The sequence below is a fragment of the Erythranthe guttata genome, chromosome 6, assembly GCF_056151865.1.
Source record: "Erythranthe guttata isolate IM_541 chromosome 6, IM_541, whole genome shotgun sequence".
NCBI lineage: Eukaryota > Viridiplantae > Streptophyta > Magnoliopsida > Lamiales > Phrymaceae > Erythranthe > Erythranthe guttata.
Window position 1 is genome coordinate 15,267,577 of NC_142538.1, and position 13,851 is coordinate 15,281,427.

The 13,851-nt window shown below is 36.7% G+C and overlaps 1 protein-coding gene across 1 annotated transcript; it reads right to left on the reverse strand.

Moving 5' to 3' along the window:
* Positions 1-2,976: 2,976 nt before the first annotated feature.
* Positions 2,977-13,511, reverse strand: LOC105958279 (RNA polymerase II C-terminal domain phosphatase-like 4). The gene is made up of 6 exons (XM_012982285.2): positions 12,526-13,511; positions 4,434-4,519; positions 4,285-4,348; positions 4,004-4,184; positions 3,626-3,915; positions 2,977-3,207 (listed from the first exon to the last, which is right to left on the reverse strand). The coding sequence occupies exons 1-6, from the start codon at positions 12,706-12,708 to the stop codon at positions 3,004-3,006; spliced, it is 1,008 nt and encodes a 335-aa protein (XP_012837739.2). The 5' UTR covers positions 12,709-13,511; the 3' UTR covers positions 2,977-3,003.
* Positions 13,512-13,851: the final 340 nt, after the last annotated feature.

The following is a 13,851-nucleotide window of genomic DNA, read 5'->3' on the forward strand; positions in this document are numbered from 1 at the left end:
TGAATAGTGCCACACCAGGCGATCCTTGGCGTGCACGTGCTGCCTATGGGAGTCGTGAGGATTCTATTTCGACTGACTGAACAGAACGTAGAAATGAGAAGATCCAAATCCAAATCCAAATTGAACGAACGAAGATGCCTGGACCCCATACCTCATTTTTCCTTTAGAAAGTACAACTTGATCCATGAACTCCAGACCATCGGACGTGGTTTCCCATTACTCCACCAAAACTGTTGGATTGCCGACTCAATATCATATATAAATAAGCACAAGAGGGAGGCTAAAGCAACTCATGAGATAACAATGAATAGATTATAGGATCGCTTTAATAAGAACTTCCTTACCTGGTTTCGAGAGTTGTCTTTCTCCCCATTCGTCAATACGAGCTCGCATTCGGTCCTGTAAGAACGCAAAAATAGCCTTCTTGGACCTCCCCATAGCCAGTGGCATGCCAAGATACTTCTCATGCCTCTCTACAGTTTGGAAGCCCAGGATGGATTGAATGGTGGTCTTGGTTTCTGGCTGTGTCATAGGGCAGAAGCTCACGGTTGATTTATCATATCCAGATTTACATCTTGGCCCGATGCTAGTGCGTAGTTGTGGAGAAGGGCTTGAGCATTTGACGGGGTGGCGGCCTTACAGAAAATAATGGTATCGTCGGCAAAGCAAAGACATGAGACACTTTGCGCGGAGGGGGCAATTTTAATTACTTGGAGGGAATTGTCGATTTCAGCCTGTCGGATCATCGCCAGGAGCGCTTCCGTGCATATGATGAAAAGATATGGTGAGAGAGGATCCCCTTGGCGGAGTCCCCGAGATGTTAAGTCACTTGTTTTCTTCTTTACTTGTCTTTTTTCTCATAATTTAATTACTTGAACTAGAGCTATATATTGTAGTACCATTTGTTTTTGGGAGATTCTTGTTACTAAGTTATCATATTATAGCTTCTATTAAGGTAATCAATCTTTCCTGCAGAAAAAACATACTGCAGAATAAAGGATGTGGAATTGCATCTCGTAAATATTGCGGTTATCAATAGATGTTGCATTAGTTGCTTGAACCCTTTTGGTTGATTTTGTGTTGTTAATTTTTAGGGAAAATTAGAGAAAACCCTCCATCTAGGAAATATAGTTAAGGAAACACCCCCTCCTAAAAATAATTAGAGAAAATCCCCTTAGCTAATATTCCACCCAAGTGATATTTTCATAATTTCAAAACTATCTTTAATTATCTATTATACTCTTTCAAAACCCTAATCTTATTTTTTATTATCCATTCCGCTTTCTCGTCTTTCTCCCTTCTCTGTTTTTTTTTTTTTTTTTTTCTCTCTGTTTTCTCTGATAAATCTTCTCCCCGCCGTCACCGCCGCCGCCGAAAGATGGATAAAGAAAGAAGTGGAAGCACTCGTCGTCGGCGTGTGGAGGAGAAGCATTCTTCTTTCTCAACAGCATGTTCCACCCCGTCGGCGTGTGGAGGAAGAAGAGGAACATGCTGTTGAGAAAGAAGAGGAAGCACTCGTCGGAGGAGAATCAACGGAAATTGTTGATGAAGGTATTTATTTTTTTATTTTTTTGTTTTTTTTACTCATTTAGTGTTGGTTTGTCATGTGCTCATAAATTGTTTATGGAGTGACCAACAATGGTTGACAAATACCTTTGAACCGTTCATTTTTGTTTTTTGTTTTTTTTTTTTTTATGGATATTGAAATGCTAATTTGTGTTTTTTTTATGAATTATTTATTTATTTATTTTATTCTTGTTATAGATTGGTTGAATAGTGTGGTGCGACGGTGTGGTGACGATGGGGAGGCATATTTAGAATTTTTTGGTGGATGGGGGCGGAGGACGGCGCGTGTAGAGAACTTCGAGCAAACTAGAATCTTAGTCGACTATGTACATGTTCAATAGTCGATTAAGCTAATCGACTATGCCCTGGTAGTCGATTAAGGTTGATTGACTCCAATTTTTTTATTTTTTGGATTTTTTGTTTATTGATTCCAATTGTATAAATCAATTATAATGTTTGTATTTTTGTAAAATATAGTTGATATTGCATTTGTTTTTTTGCAGTTCTGATTTGTTATTCTTAGTAGTAGATTCTTAATCGGCTATGCTTCATCATAGTGATTAATATACCTGATATAGAAAAAAAAAACCATTTTTTTTTTAAAGAATTTCCTTAATCCACTATGCTTTATAGTCGATTAATAAAAATTATACATAAAAGAGGGAGAAAAAAAACAGCGCGTGACGCAGTGATGATATGGCTGGCAGGGGCAAAACTGAAAAATATAATAGCTAAAAATGGGTTTGGGCTTTTCTCAAATGGAGAAAAATATTTGGACCTCTCTCCATTAAAATAAGTACTGAGGGAGTTTTCTCAAAGTGCTTGTAATTTTTAATATTTTATTTAAATTATATTTTTAATCGGCCGAACTTGCGGAAAACTTGATAAATTAGTAGTTCGTTAAACTTAAAATATAGTATAGTTGCAAGAATTCACATAGACCCGACAAGCCCTTTTTGGGCCAAACACGAAAAACATATTCAGCGTAACGAGCTATGTAAGCATTTGCTACTATAATTTCATAAGTTAATGCACTTTGTTCGTAAAACAAAAAATTCTATGTCGGTGGACGAGCGGGGAAATTTTCTTCTCGCTGCTATCGGCACATGTGATTAATCGCTGATTTCATCACTAAACACTACTTTACACCCTTTTACGACTTCTTTTCGTACACTTTTCAGCACCTGCAACAAAATCAAATTTATCGATATATATATATATATATATATATATATATATATATATATATATATATATATATATACACACTAAGGCATCGGACGCAAATTAATATACCTTTCTCAGATCCCGGTCCTCTAGACTATCTTTCTGCCCCTGAACGAAGAAAATTAATTTTAAGAAAAATAATCCAATTAAATAGAAACTTCATCGGTTAAAATTTCTCTTAAATAAGCTGATTTAAATGTAATAAATTACTTAAATACATACCATGTCAAAGAACAAAGTATGGATCTGTTGAAGAATTTTAAGACTAGTAGCCAATGCGCCTTCGGACTCGTTTTCGTCACTTTTTAATTGAGAATGCGATTTATGGTCGACTCCAAATCGCTTGCAACTATGAGCAAAAAAGTGATATCTTTCTATTTTTATTAGATTCTCCTTGTGCTCCTTGCACCACACCTGAAATTGAAAAAAACGAATATTCGTTAACACGATCATATTACATTTAAAAAAACAAATCCCGAGTTTATTGCAATTAGTACCCCTATGTTATGTTGAATTGCTAACAAACTATCCCATGTTATTTTATTAGAAATTAGTAGCCCTGTTTAGGGGTTGTGTGCTAAAAAAATTGAATCAGGGGTTTTTTGCCACTAAAATAACATGGGTTAATTTTTTAACAATTCGATATAACACACGGCTACAAATTGCAATAAACCCTTTTTTCCCCTAATAAGGATGGAGTAATAAATTAATCAAAATTAAGAGGAAAAAAATAATCAATCGCATGCTTCGAGGTAAAACTATTCCCAGTGAACAAATTAATCGATCACAAGTACGATTTAAGAATTAAAAAAAAAGTTAGTAAAAGAAATACCGATTCTTTATCATCAAGGATCACAATTGCGTTTTCTTTCCCCAAAACAACGTCGAGACTCTTTTCATACCTCCGTGTGGAATCATCTCGTGAAACGATTCTTGAATTGAAGTAGATATTTTTGGGGTCGAGCAATTTCGCCATTTCTAATGCATACGAAAAACCGCCCATAGTGTATATGTGCATCTCGTATAATTTACTAGCTTCTTTCAAGAACGTGTTCACGTATGGCCTCAACTTAACCAACCTCTTCGACCCATGCACTCTGAACAGGCTGCTCTTTAAATATTCTGATCATTAAAAAAATGGTAAAAATAATTCATATACGAAAAAATTCTCGAACAAAGGACCGTAAAAATTGCTAAAAAAAAAAAAAACCTGGCAAAACGTCTCTTTCGCAATTTAGATATTCTTCTTCACCCGTAATCCGGGAAAAGCCAGCTGAATTGAGGAGCGTATGATCTAAATCAAGAACCAAACTAAGCTTTCTATCGCGTAGCAATCTTTTCGAGTTTTCGTCGCGTAATCGGTCCATCTCGTTCTTAGCAAGCGATAGGTTCTGCATGCATGCATGCAGATAACTTTTAATTTAATTAAAATTGAAGAGTTAATAAAATAATAAATAACATATTTAATAAAATGTATTTAAAGAAAATTACCTTATGAATGTACCTCAATTTGAGAGATGAACTTTTAGATACCTCCATTCTGCGCCCATTATTTCTACAAATTATTAATCAGAAAAAAAAAATTTAAAAAACTAAAAAAAACTAAAAATTAATTGACTTGATCAGCTCAAGAAGTATACATCTTAAGATCAGTATCTTGATCTTCCTCTACTTGTTCAAAATCAGCCGGTGCCAACTCAGCATCGACAAACGATACGATTAATTCCTAGAAAACAAAATTACTAGAAACTTTAACATAGAAAAAAAAAACGAAAAACTCGAAAACAACTTGACTTGTAAGCAATGTAGACAAGAGATATAAAATTAAGTCTTAACTACATTATCCCATTATTTTATTTTCACAATTGGTTGAATATATTGCAACACAAATTCTCCAGCAACTTGTACGGAATGGAATGTTCAGAGAATTAACGCCTGATTTTTTTTTTTTTTTTTTTTTTTTTTTTTTTTAATATGGTGTATCCAAAAGCCCTAATTTAACTTAAAAAAGATACTAAAAAAATAAGACGAATTATACCTTCTTGTTTTTTATTATTTCTTTTTTATACAACTTTCGATTGAACACAAGTTTTGATGGGAGGAGATGACTCATATTTTCAGATTTAAAAGGGCAGAACAACAGCGAAAATATATAGATGTAATATATATATATATATATATATATATATATATATATATAGAGAGAGAGAGAGAGAGAGAGAGATAAAAAGTTTCAAATTAACGTAGGGATATATATATAGATAAAAAGTTTCAAACTATCGAAGGTGGTGGTAGAGTTTGACTATGAATATAATTTGTATCGGGCCTACAAGCCCATTTACGGGCCGAAGCAATGAGAAAAAACTATTTGATTTTAACGTAATTTTATGTAACAAACAATTTCAAATATCTTAATTCTTTAAAAGTAATTATATAAATTATAAAGATTAATCCTTTGTTTTAAAAGCCAACGAGCTTATATTAGGCTAAAGATGCCAAATTGAAGGGAGGATCGAACACTCCAAGTTAGCAAGCTCCAAAGAGTTCACGAGAGCATGAGCTGGCTTATTACAAATACGGGGAACAAAAGCAAAATTACACGAATTAAACGTGATCATAAGCTTTTTGAATTGCTTTGAGGGCGGCAGGAGCTTCTCCTTCAACTACATGAAGTCCCTGAAAATAATTCAACACTCTACCAAATAGTGTTTCCTTCAAAGTCGCGAGCAACCATGGAGACACTATAATGTGGACTCTATGTAGGTAGGGCAACATCAAAATTAACCTTAAGGTGGGGGGCTCCACTGCAGTCGAGGGACGAGATTCTTTAGCATAGGAGGGTCGAAGCATGCAGCCCCGTAGATACTAAGGTAATTTTCGCTCCAGCTCCATAATTCGCAGCTTTCTATACCCGGCATTTCATGCGCTTCTCGGTTCCTTGAGTCCCAAGATTTCCAGTAAATAACCAGTGCCAGGCAGAAAAGTTCCTTAGAGATTTTCTTCCGTAATCAGTCCAATCACTGTCGTAATATGGTTGTCTCATTTTCCGCCCACAGATCAAAAGGATGACCTTGCCACACCGCTGGCAGACCCCTGCAATAACTCAAGGCATGTGTAGTCGTCTCGGGTTGAGATCCACACTTACACAAAATGGATTAGAGGTGATGTGGGGACGGAAGAGGGCAACATTGGTCGGTATTGTAATACCCCCGCTGCCCGCCAAATAAAGATCTTAATTTTCGGAGCAATACTCAAACTCCAAAGAAATTTTCAAAAAGATTTGTCTTCGCTGCCGGAGGAAAGCTTGATTTCCCCAGTTAGTGACATGACGCTGCAGAGTGTTACGATAGCAAGACGACTTGACCGTAAAAAGACATGAACGTGAATAGTGCCATACCAGGCGTTCCTTGGCGTGCCTACTGCCTATGGGAGTCGTGAGGATTCTATTCCGGCAGACTGGACATAATGTAGAATTGAGAAGATCCAAATTCAACATACGCGTGTCGGGTTCGTGATCATCCTCCAAACTTGTTTTGCGAGCATAGCCAAATTGCACGAACGAAGATGCGTGAACCCATACCTCATTTTTCCTTTGGAAAGTACAACTTGATCCATGAACTCCAAACCATCGGACCTGGTTTCCAATTGTTAGAATCCTATGGATTCTAATTGTACGAGAATTAATAAAACTTGTGCCACAAGTTTTCATATACCCTGAGCTAAAGAAGGGAAGAGTCCTTGTAGCTTTTAATTCTTTTAATTTGTCATTAATTGATTTATAATAGGAATTATTCTTCTAAAGAGTTTCCTTGTTTTGAAAATATTATTTCCTACGTAATTAAGAGTTTCCTAACCCTAATGGACTCTTTTTTCCTTGTAGGATTCTTATAACATGTAGAAGTATAAATACAGCAATACGGCGCCTCAGATCTTACGTCTTCCTAGAGAGAAAAATTTACGCAGAATATTTTCTTTACTCTCGTTTTTATTGGCGTCGTTTTGGAGAGAAGCCGATCTCTCTTTTCTTGGTTGCTGTAGCACGCCTTTTGTTGGAGAAGAAAAATTATATTTTTCCGCTCTTATTTTTCTGCTCACGGAGCGTCTTGTTAATCGAGAGAAGATTTCAGAGAAATATTTTTTTCTCTCTCGTTTTTATTGCTCCATCGTGATACGTGATTTTCATAGAAAATATACCGGCTTCAAGGCTTGTGGTGAAGACACAGATTCAAGGAGTATCACAAGTTTGCTTCTTCTATACAAAAAGAAGATCGGTTCTTCGGGAGAGGGGCTTAAACAGATCTCGGGAGGAGATCGATCCGCCGACTGAGGGATTCAGCGTTGAAGGGAGTTCAACCGTGCGGAGCAAAGGACGTGCTGCAAATTGAAGATTTATAATTCAGCGTAGTATACAAGAACGGCGTCAACAAAGAGGGAGTCTTTGTATTTTGATTAAGTCCTATTATTGTATTCGTAAAACTAAAAATTAGTAAATTTTATTTGCAGGTCCCCGTGGATGTAGGGTACAGTTGTATCCGAACCACATTAAATTTGTGTCTCGTTTATTTCTGTTTTTACAAACTGTTTCACGAACTGTTGCAACTCTTCACGCAACAGTAACGAAAAACTGAATCTGACACAAATAATTTATATCTGCACGAAATAAATTCTAACAATTGGCATCAAGAGCCTGTCACTAGATACACTTAGTGAGATTTTGGGATTTAATTCTTTTTTATTTTTTTTGTGCAGACATGAATAATCATCGTGAAGGCGCATTCCTACCACCTGTCTTGGGTGAATTGAACTACTCTGATTGGAAAATAAGGATGAAGATGTTCATTAAATCTATTGATGAATGGGCCTGGCGCGCGATTCTAATTGGTTGGACACATCCTACCTCAATGAATGAGTCACACGAGATCATTCAAACCCCAAAAGAGAAGTGGACTGATGAAGAAGTACGAATAGCAGATTATAATTCCAAGGCAACCAATGCTATCTTGAGTTGTATCGATGAAGATCAATTCAAATTGATATCAATGTGCAAATCAGCAAAGGAGGCATGGGATGTTCTACAAGAGGCCTACGAAGGAACTACTCAGATAAACAAGTGCAAACAGACTGTCGCTGAAACTGTTGCAACAGTTGGACAGACTGTTCAGACAGAACCTAGGTATGATAAGTTGCATTCAATATCTGATAAAGGATTAACTCCGTTAAATCTTGCAGGTGATGATTGGGATTCAGAAAACAACAGCGATGATGACGTGTCATCCTTGGAAGAAATAAAGCAATGCTATGAAAAGATGTACGAAAAATTTCTTCAGGTGTGTGAGTCAAATAAATTCTTAGAAAAAGAGAAGCTTGTCCTAATTGAGGAAAACAAAGTATTGAAGGTACGAATTTCTACTCTTGAACAAAATGTTATTTCTGCTAGTAGAGAAACAGATAGCTTGAAGGCTAAATTTGCTCAAACCCAAGATGCTATTTCTAAGTTTAATACTGGTAGGGTAACTTTGAATGAAATTTTGAACCAAAATCAGCCGAATTGCGGTCGTACAGGTATAGGACGTAATCAGCTATCTAATGATGCATTGAAACAGAAAGAAGATCCAAAAAGAAAAATCAATTTTGTTAAACAATCCACTGTTTCACAAACTGTTGCGACAGTTGCACCGACACAGCCATTTCAAAGAAAAGTTTTTGTTCCTACCTGTCATTTTTGTCATGTTCCTGGTCATATACGACCCAGGTGTTTTAAGTACTTGAAAATGGTTAAAAGAATAATGGCCCGCTCACCACTTTCCGCTAAAATTGATCACATTTTTGTGTCGTCTCAAAAACCCAAGATAAAGGTTGATTTAGTGAATAAAACTCAACAAAAAATCTGGGTAAAGAAGTCTGATCTTAATTGTTTATCTGCCATTACTTCTTTAAACTCATGTGATGATAGTACTAACTGTTCCAACAGTTCTGGTGACAAAGCTAGTTTGGGGAATAAAAAACTTGGTAATCTGAATTGTGATAATTTGTATGTGAAAAATAAGTTTATGAATCCAATTCAGCATTCGAGAACTAAGCTTACTGATATTTGTCATCTTTTCATAAGGGGCTTGGTCGAAAAGGGGGTTGTCTCAATTGATTATGCTGCAACGGAGAATGAATTAACTGATGCTTTTGCAAAAACCCTTGATGCACAGAAATTTGATTCCTTGCGAAAATCGCTGGGAATTTATGTTGTTTAATCTGATGCAGTTGCATGAACTGTTGCAACAGTCTGTGTGTCCAGACTTGCAACTTTTAGAGGTAGGACACTTCATATGTTTTTGCATCTCATATAGGACCTGCATTAAGCATACTGCATATGATTGAGACAAATGTGAATTTGATACTTCGTGTATTTCTAAATTTTGTGGGGTAGAACTTCACCAATTCCCAAAATGATTACTTAAAAGGCTCCAACTTATTTATTTCTCTGAATAGTCTTGTCATGGTTGGATGTTTTTATAGGGAAAAGCTGCCTCTTTTAATGAGTGAAAGCTACTCTTGAACTACTATTACTAATATATATATCTACAACCATTTGGTCAGTGAATAGTTCGAAGCCTTTTTGAGTCGAGCCAGTAAATCACGTGGCCGAAAACTCGCTACAAGGCTCAATTAGAAAGCCTAGGGGACTACACATTGCACGGCCAATATAAATTATAATATATATGGTCAGTGAATAGTTCGAAGCCTAGTTGAGTCGAGCCAGTAAACCACTTGACCGAACACTTACTACAAAAGCTCAATTAGAAAGCCCAGGGGACTACACATTGCACGACCAGCATAATCTCGTTCCTTTTAATTGCTCTGTTTTTCATGAGAAAAAGCTACCATTAGACGTGTGTGTACGCTACCTAATAAGAGCATCTTTGTGTTTGACTTGGGATTATTAAGTTTGTTGGTTGCATTGGCAGTCGGATTTTTGGGGATTGTGCTTATCGTGAATGTGAAGATAAATCCCATATGTTTTGTTTGTCCATGCAGTATCCTATTCACATATGTCTCTTCACTCATGTCTATTTCTCATGTTTACTTCTTGTCTTGCATTAGGCATTATTAAAAAAAAAAAAAAAAAAAAAAAAAAAAAAAAAAAAAAAAAGACGGGATTTTTGTTTATGTGCCGGTTAAATTTGATTTTTTTTGTTGCAACCGGATCGATTGGGCTTACTCCTCACATTTCCACGTTTCTTATGAAGTTTGGCAAAGTCTGTAGTCTTTGCTATTTAATGTTGGATTTGATATCACTATTCTTTAATTTTTGCATTGCAATTATCGTGTGGTTTTGAGTTTGTGATTTTGTGATTTTGTGTGCACGTTATGTATAGTGATTTTTCTCACTTACTTCCAAGATTCTCTCTTCGTTTTGATCTTTTTGTTAAGTGTTTGAACAGCTTGCTTGAATCATCAAGATCATTAGTCCATGTTGAGTTATCTCTGCATGGTGATTGCCCAGAAAGGGGGAGAAAAGAACAGGAGAAAAGAACAGTAACGATGGCATGAACACAGGGGGAGTTCCGACAACTGTTGCGACAGTTGCTGGAACAGTGCAGGAATGCATGGGGGTTCAGACAACTGTTGAAACAGTGCATGAGACAGTTGCTGGGCAGAAATATAGGACAAATAATAAGCATTGTGAAGAGAAGTTGTTTCTGCTACTGCATATCCTTTTTATCTCGTGCTTATCTGAACGAATTATCTGCTTTTATTTTGGAACTATGGTTTATTTACAGTTTACACTATCTGGTGAACTGTTTGATAAACTGTTGCAACAGTTTATATGTGCAGATGTTATTTTGAATTTGCTAACCCTTGTTCATGCATGTATCATATAGTTAGGGGGAGTAAATGTTCTGACCAATCAATGCCAAAGGGGGAGAATGTTAGAATCTCGGTGGGATTCTAAGTCCACAACACCAAGTGGAATTCTATGGAGATGTGTATTAATATGAGGAACATATTTTCCTTAGTTATCTCATTAGATAATTTGAGAAGAAATAAATTATCTCTCCATATTAATCACCTGAACGTGTCTATCCAAAATAGAAGGAATTCCATCTTTTTATTATTATTGTGGTAATTGTCATTAATTGGTTTCCTTGTTTTATTTTCAGAGCTTCACAAGAATATAAAAGGAGGAGCTAATGCCGACGTTATTTGCTGAGTCTCTTATCACGTGGATAATTTACCACGTTGTCATCCACCGCCTTCCATGTCTATCAAGCCGAGTAAGCAAAGGGGAAGAATGAATGCATTTACAAGAGGAGCTGCCTAAGGATCATTCACAGAGGGAGATACACATGCAGGGGGAGCTGACTCCGTTGTGAACCACCTGCCAAAGCCACTACTGTGGGAACAGTTGCTGAAACTGTGGCACTTACTGTTGCAGCAGTTGATGCCACTCTTGTTGTTGAAAAGAGTTGATGATGATCTTTCGTTTTATTTGCTTCGGTCTAATCATCTGATTGTTTTATTTTCAGGTTTTTTACTCAGCGGGACAAAATAATTATAATCAATAAACGACAAAGGGGGAGATTGTTAGAATCCTATGGATTCTAATTGTACGAGAATTAATAAAACTTGTGCCACAAGTTTTCATATACCCTGAGCTAAAGAAGGGAAGAGTCCTTGTAGCTTTTAATTCTTTTAATTTGTCATTAATTGATTTATAATAGGAATTATTCTTCTAAAGAGTTTCCTTGTTTTGAAAATATTATTTCCTACGTAATTAAGAGTTTCCTAACCCTAATGGACTCTTTTTTCCTTGTAGGATTCTTATAACATGTAGAAGTATAAATACAGCAATACGGCGCCTCAGATCTTACGTCTTCCTAGAGAGAAAAATTTACGCAGAATATTTTCTTTACTCTCGTTTTTATTGGCGTCGTTTTGGAGAGAAGCCGATCTCTCTTTTCTTGGTTGCTGTAGCACGCCTTTTGTTGGAGAAGAAAAATTATATTTTTCCGCTCTTATTTTTCTGCTCACGGAGCGTCTTGTTAATCGAGAGAAGATTTCAGAGAAATATTTTTTTCTCTCTCGTTTTTATTGCTCCATCGTGATACGTGATTTTCATAGAAAATATACCGGCTTCAAGGCTTGTGGTGAAGACACAGATTCAAGGAGTATCACAAGTTTGCTTCTTCTATACAAAAAGAAGATCGGTTCTTCGGGAGAGGGGCTTAAACAGATCTCGGGAGGAGATCGATCCGCCGACTGAGGGATTCAGCGTTGAAGGGAGTTCAACCGTGCGGAGCAAAGGACGTGCTGCAAATTGAAGATTTATAATTCAGCGTAGTATACAAGAACGGCGTCAACAAAGAGGGAGTCTTTGTATTTTGATTAAGTCCTATTATTGTATTCGTAAAACTAAAAATTAGTAAATTTTATTTGCAGGTCCCCGTGGATGTAGGGTACAGTTGTATCCGAACCACATTAAATTTGTGTCTCGTTTATTTCTGTTTTTACAAACTGTTTCACGAACTGTTGCAACTCTTCACGCAACAGTAACGAAAAACTGAATCTGACACAAATAATTTATATCTGCACGAAATAAATTCTAACACCAATTACTCCACCAAAACCGTTGGATAGCCGAATCGATATCATAAATAAGCCCAAGAGGGAGGCTAAAGCAACTCATGAGATAACAATGAATAGATTGTAGGATCGCTTTAATAAGAACATCCTTACCTGATTTCGAGAGTTGTCTTTCTCCTCATCCGCTAATACGAGCTCGCATTCTCTCCGTAAAAACGCAAAAATAGCCTTCTTGGACCTCCCCATAGCCAGTGACATGCCAAGATACTTCTCATATCTCTCTACAGTTTGGAAGCCCAAGATGGATTGAATGGTCTTGGTTTTTGGCTGTGTCATACGGCAGAAACTCACGGTTGATTTATCATATCCGATCCAGATTTACATTTTGGCCTGATGCTAGTGCGTAGTTGTGGAGAATCCTCATAAGGGCTTGAGCATTTGACGGGGTTGCCTTGCAGAAAACAATGAGACAGTTTGCGCGGAGGGGCCAATTTTAATTCCTTGGAGGGAATTGTCGATTTCAGCCTGTCGGATCATCGCTAGGAGTTCTTCCGTGCATATGATGAAAAGATAGGGTGAGAGAGGATCCCCTTGGCGGAGTCCCCGAGATGGTTTAACCGAGCCGAATTGACACCCATTAAAAAGAAAAAAAATAAGTCACCGTAGTTACACATAGCATAATCAATTTAATCAAATAGAGTGGGAAACCAAAGTGATATAAGATTTTCCGTAACAAAGACTATTTGATTCAATCGCACACTTTACTAATATCCAATTTGGCAGCCATGTAGTTTGTATGCTTTTTAGAATTTGACTTTATAAAATAGTTAATCTCATAAGCGACAATGATATATCAGTAATGAGGCGTTTGGGAACAAAGACCGACTGCGTAGGAGAAATGATGTTTTGAAGAAAGGGTTTAATACGATTTGTAATGGTTTTTGACCAAAAATTGTAAATAACATTGCATAAACTAATCGGACCAAAAATTTGTAATGGCTTGGGCTACCTCATCCGCCGAGAAAGTGAAAGGATCTAACTATCCTTGTTTGATACCCTTGGCTTGATATGTTGCAAAAAATATTCTAGCCTCCCACCCAATTTCTCCTGGATGGTCGGACTGAAAAATCGTGAAGAAATAATTTGTAATCACCTGTTCAATATCCTCTTTATTTTCCTTCCACTCTCTCGAGTCATCTTTGATCTTGTCAACCCAATTTGTTTGTTTCCTAATAGTAGCATTCGCATGGAAAAAGCCGGTATTACGATCGCCGTCTCTTATTCACTGTAGTCTGTACCCGACTCCATTGTTTCCAATAAATGTCTTGGTCCTGGTATAATTGTTTCAATTCTTACTGTAGGTCATTCCTCTGATCTCCATTAAACCCTCAGCCTAAGTCCTCCCATATTCAAACAGTGTAGCCGTTTTTGGATTTCTATGATACGTTTCCTAGGAGTATCTTGGCTAGACGTGCTCCA

Excerpts from the sequence above, each read along its gene's own strand:
- LOC105958279 (XM_012982285.2), bottom strand. The coding sequence starts at position 12,708 with ATGACACAGCCAAAAACCAAGACCATTCAATCCATCTTGGGCTTCCAA. Across the intron at positions 4,520-12,525 it reads AAGACAACTCTCGAAATCAG|GAATTAATCGTATCGTTTGT; the intron begins GTAAGGATGTTC and ends TTTGTTTTCTAG. Across the intron at positions 3,208-3,625 it reads TCCTTGATGATAAAGAATCG|GTGTGGTGCAAGGAGCACAA; the intron begins GTATTTCTTTTA and ends TTTCAATTTCAG.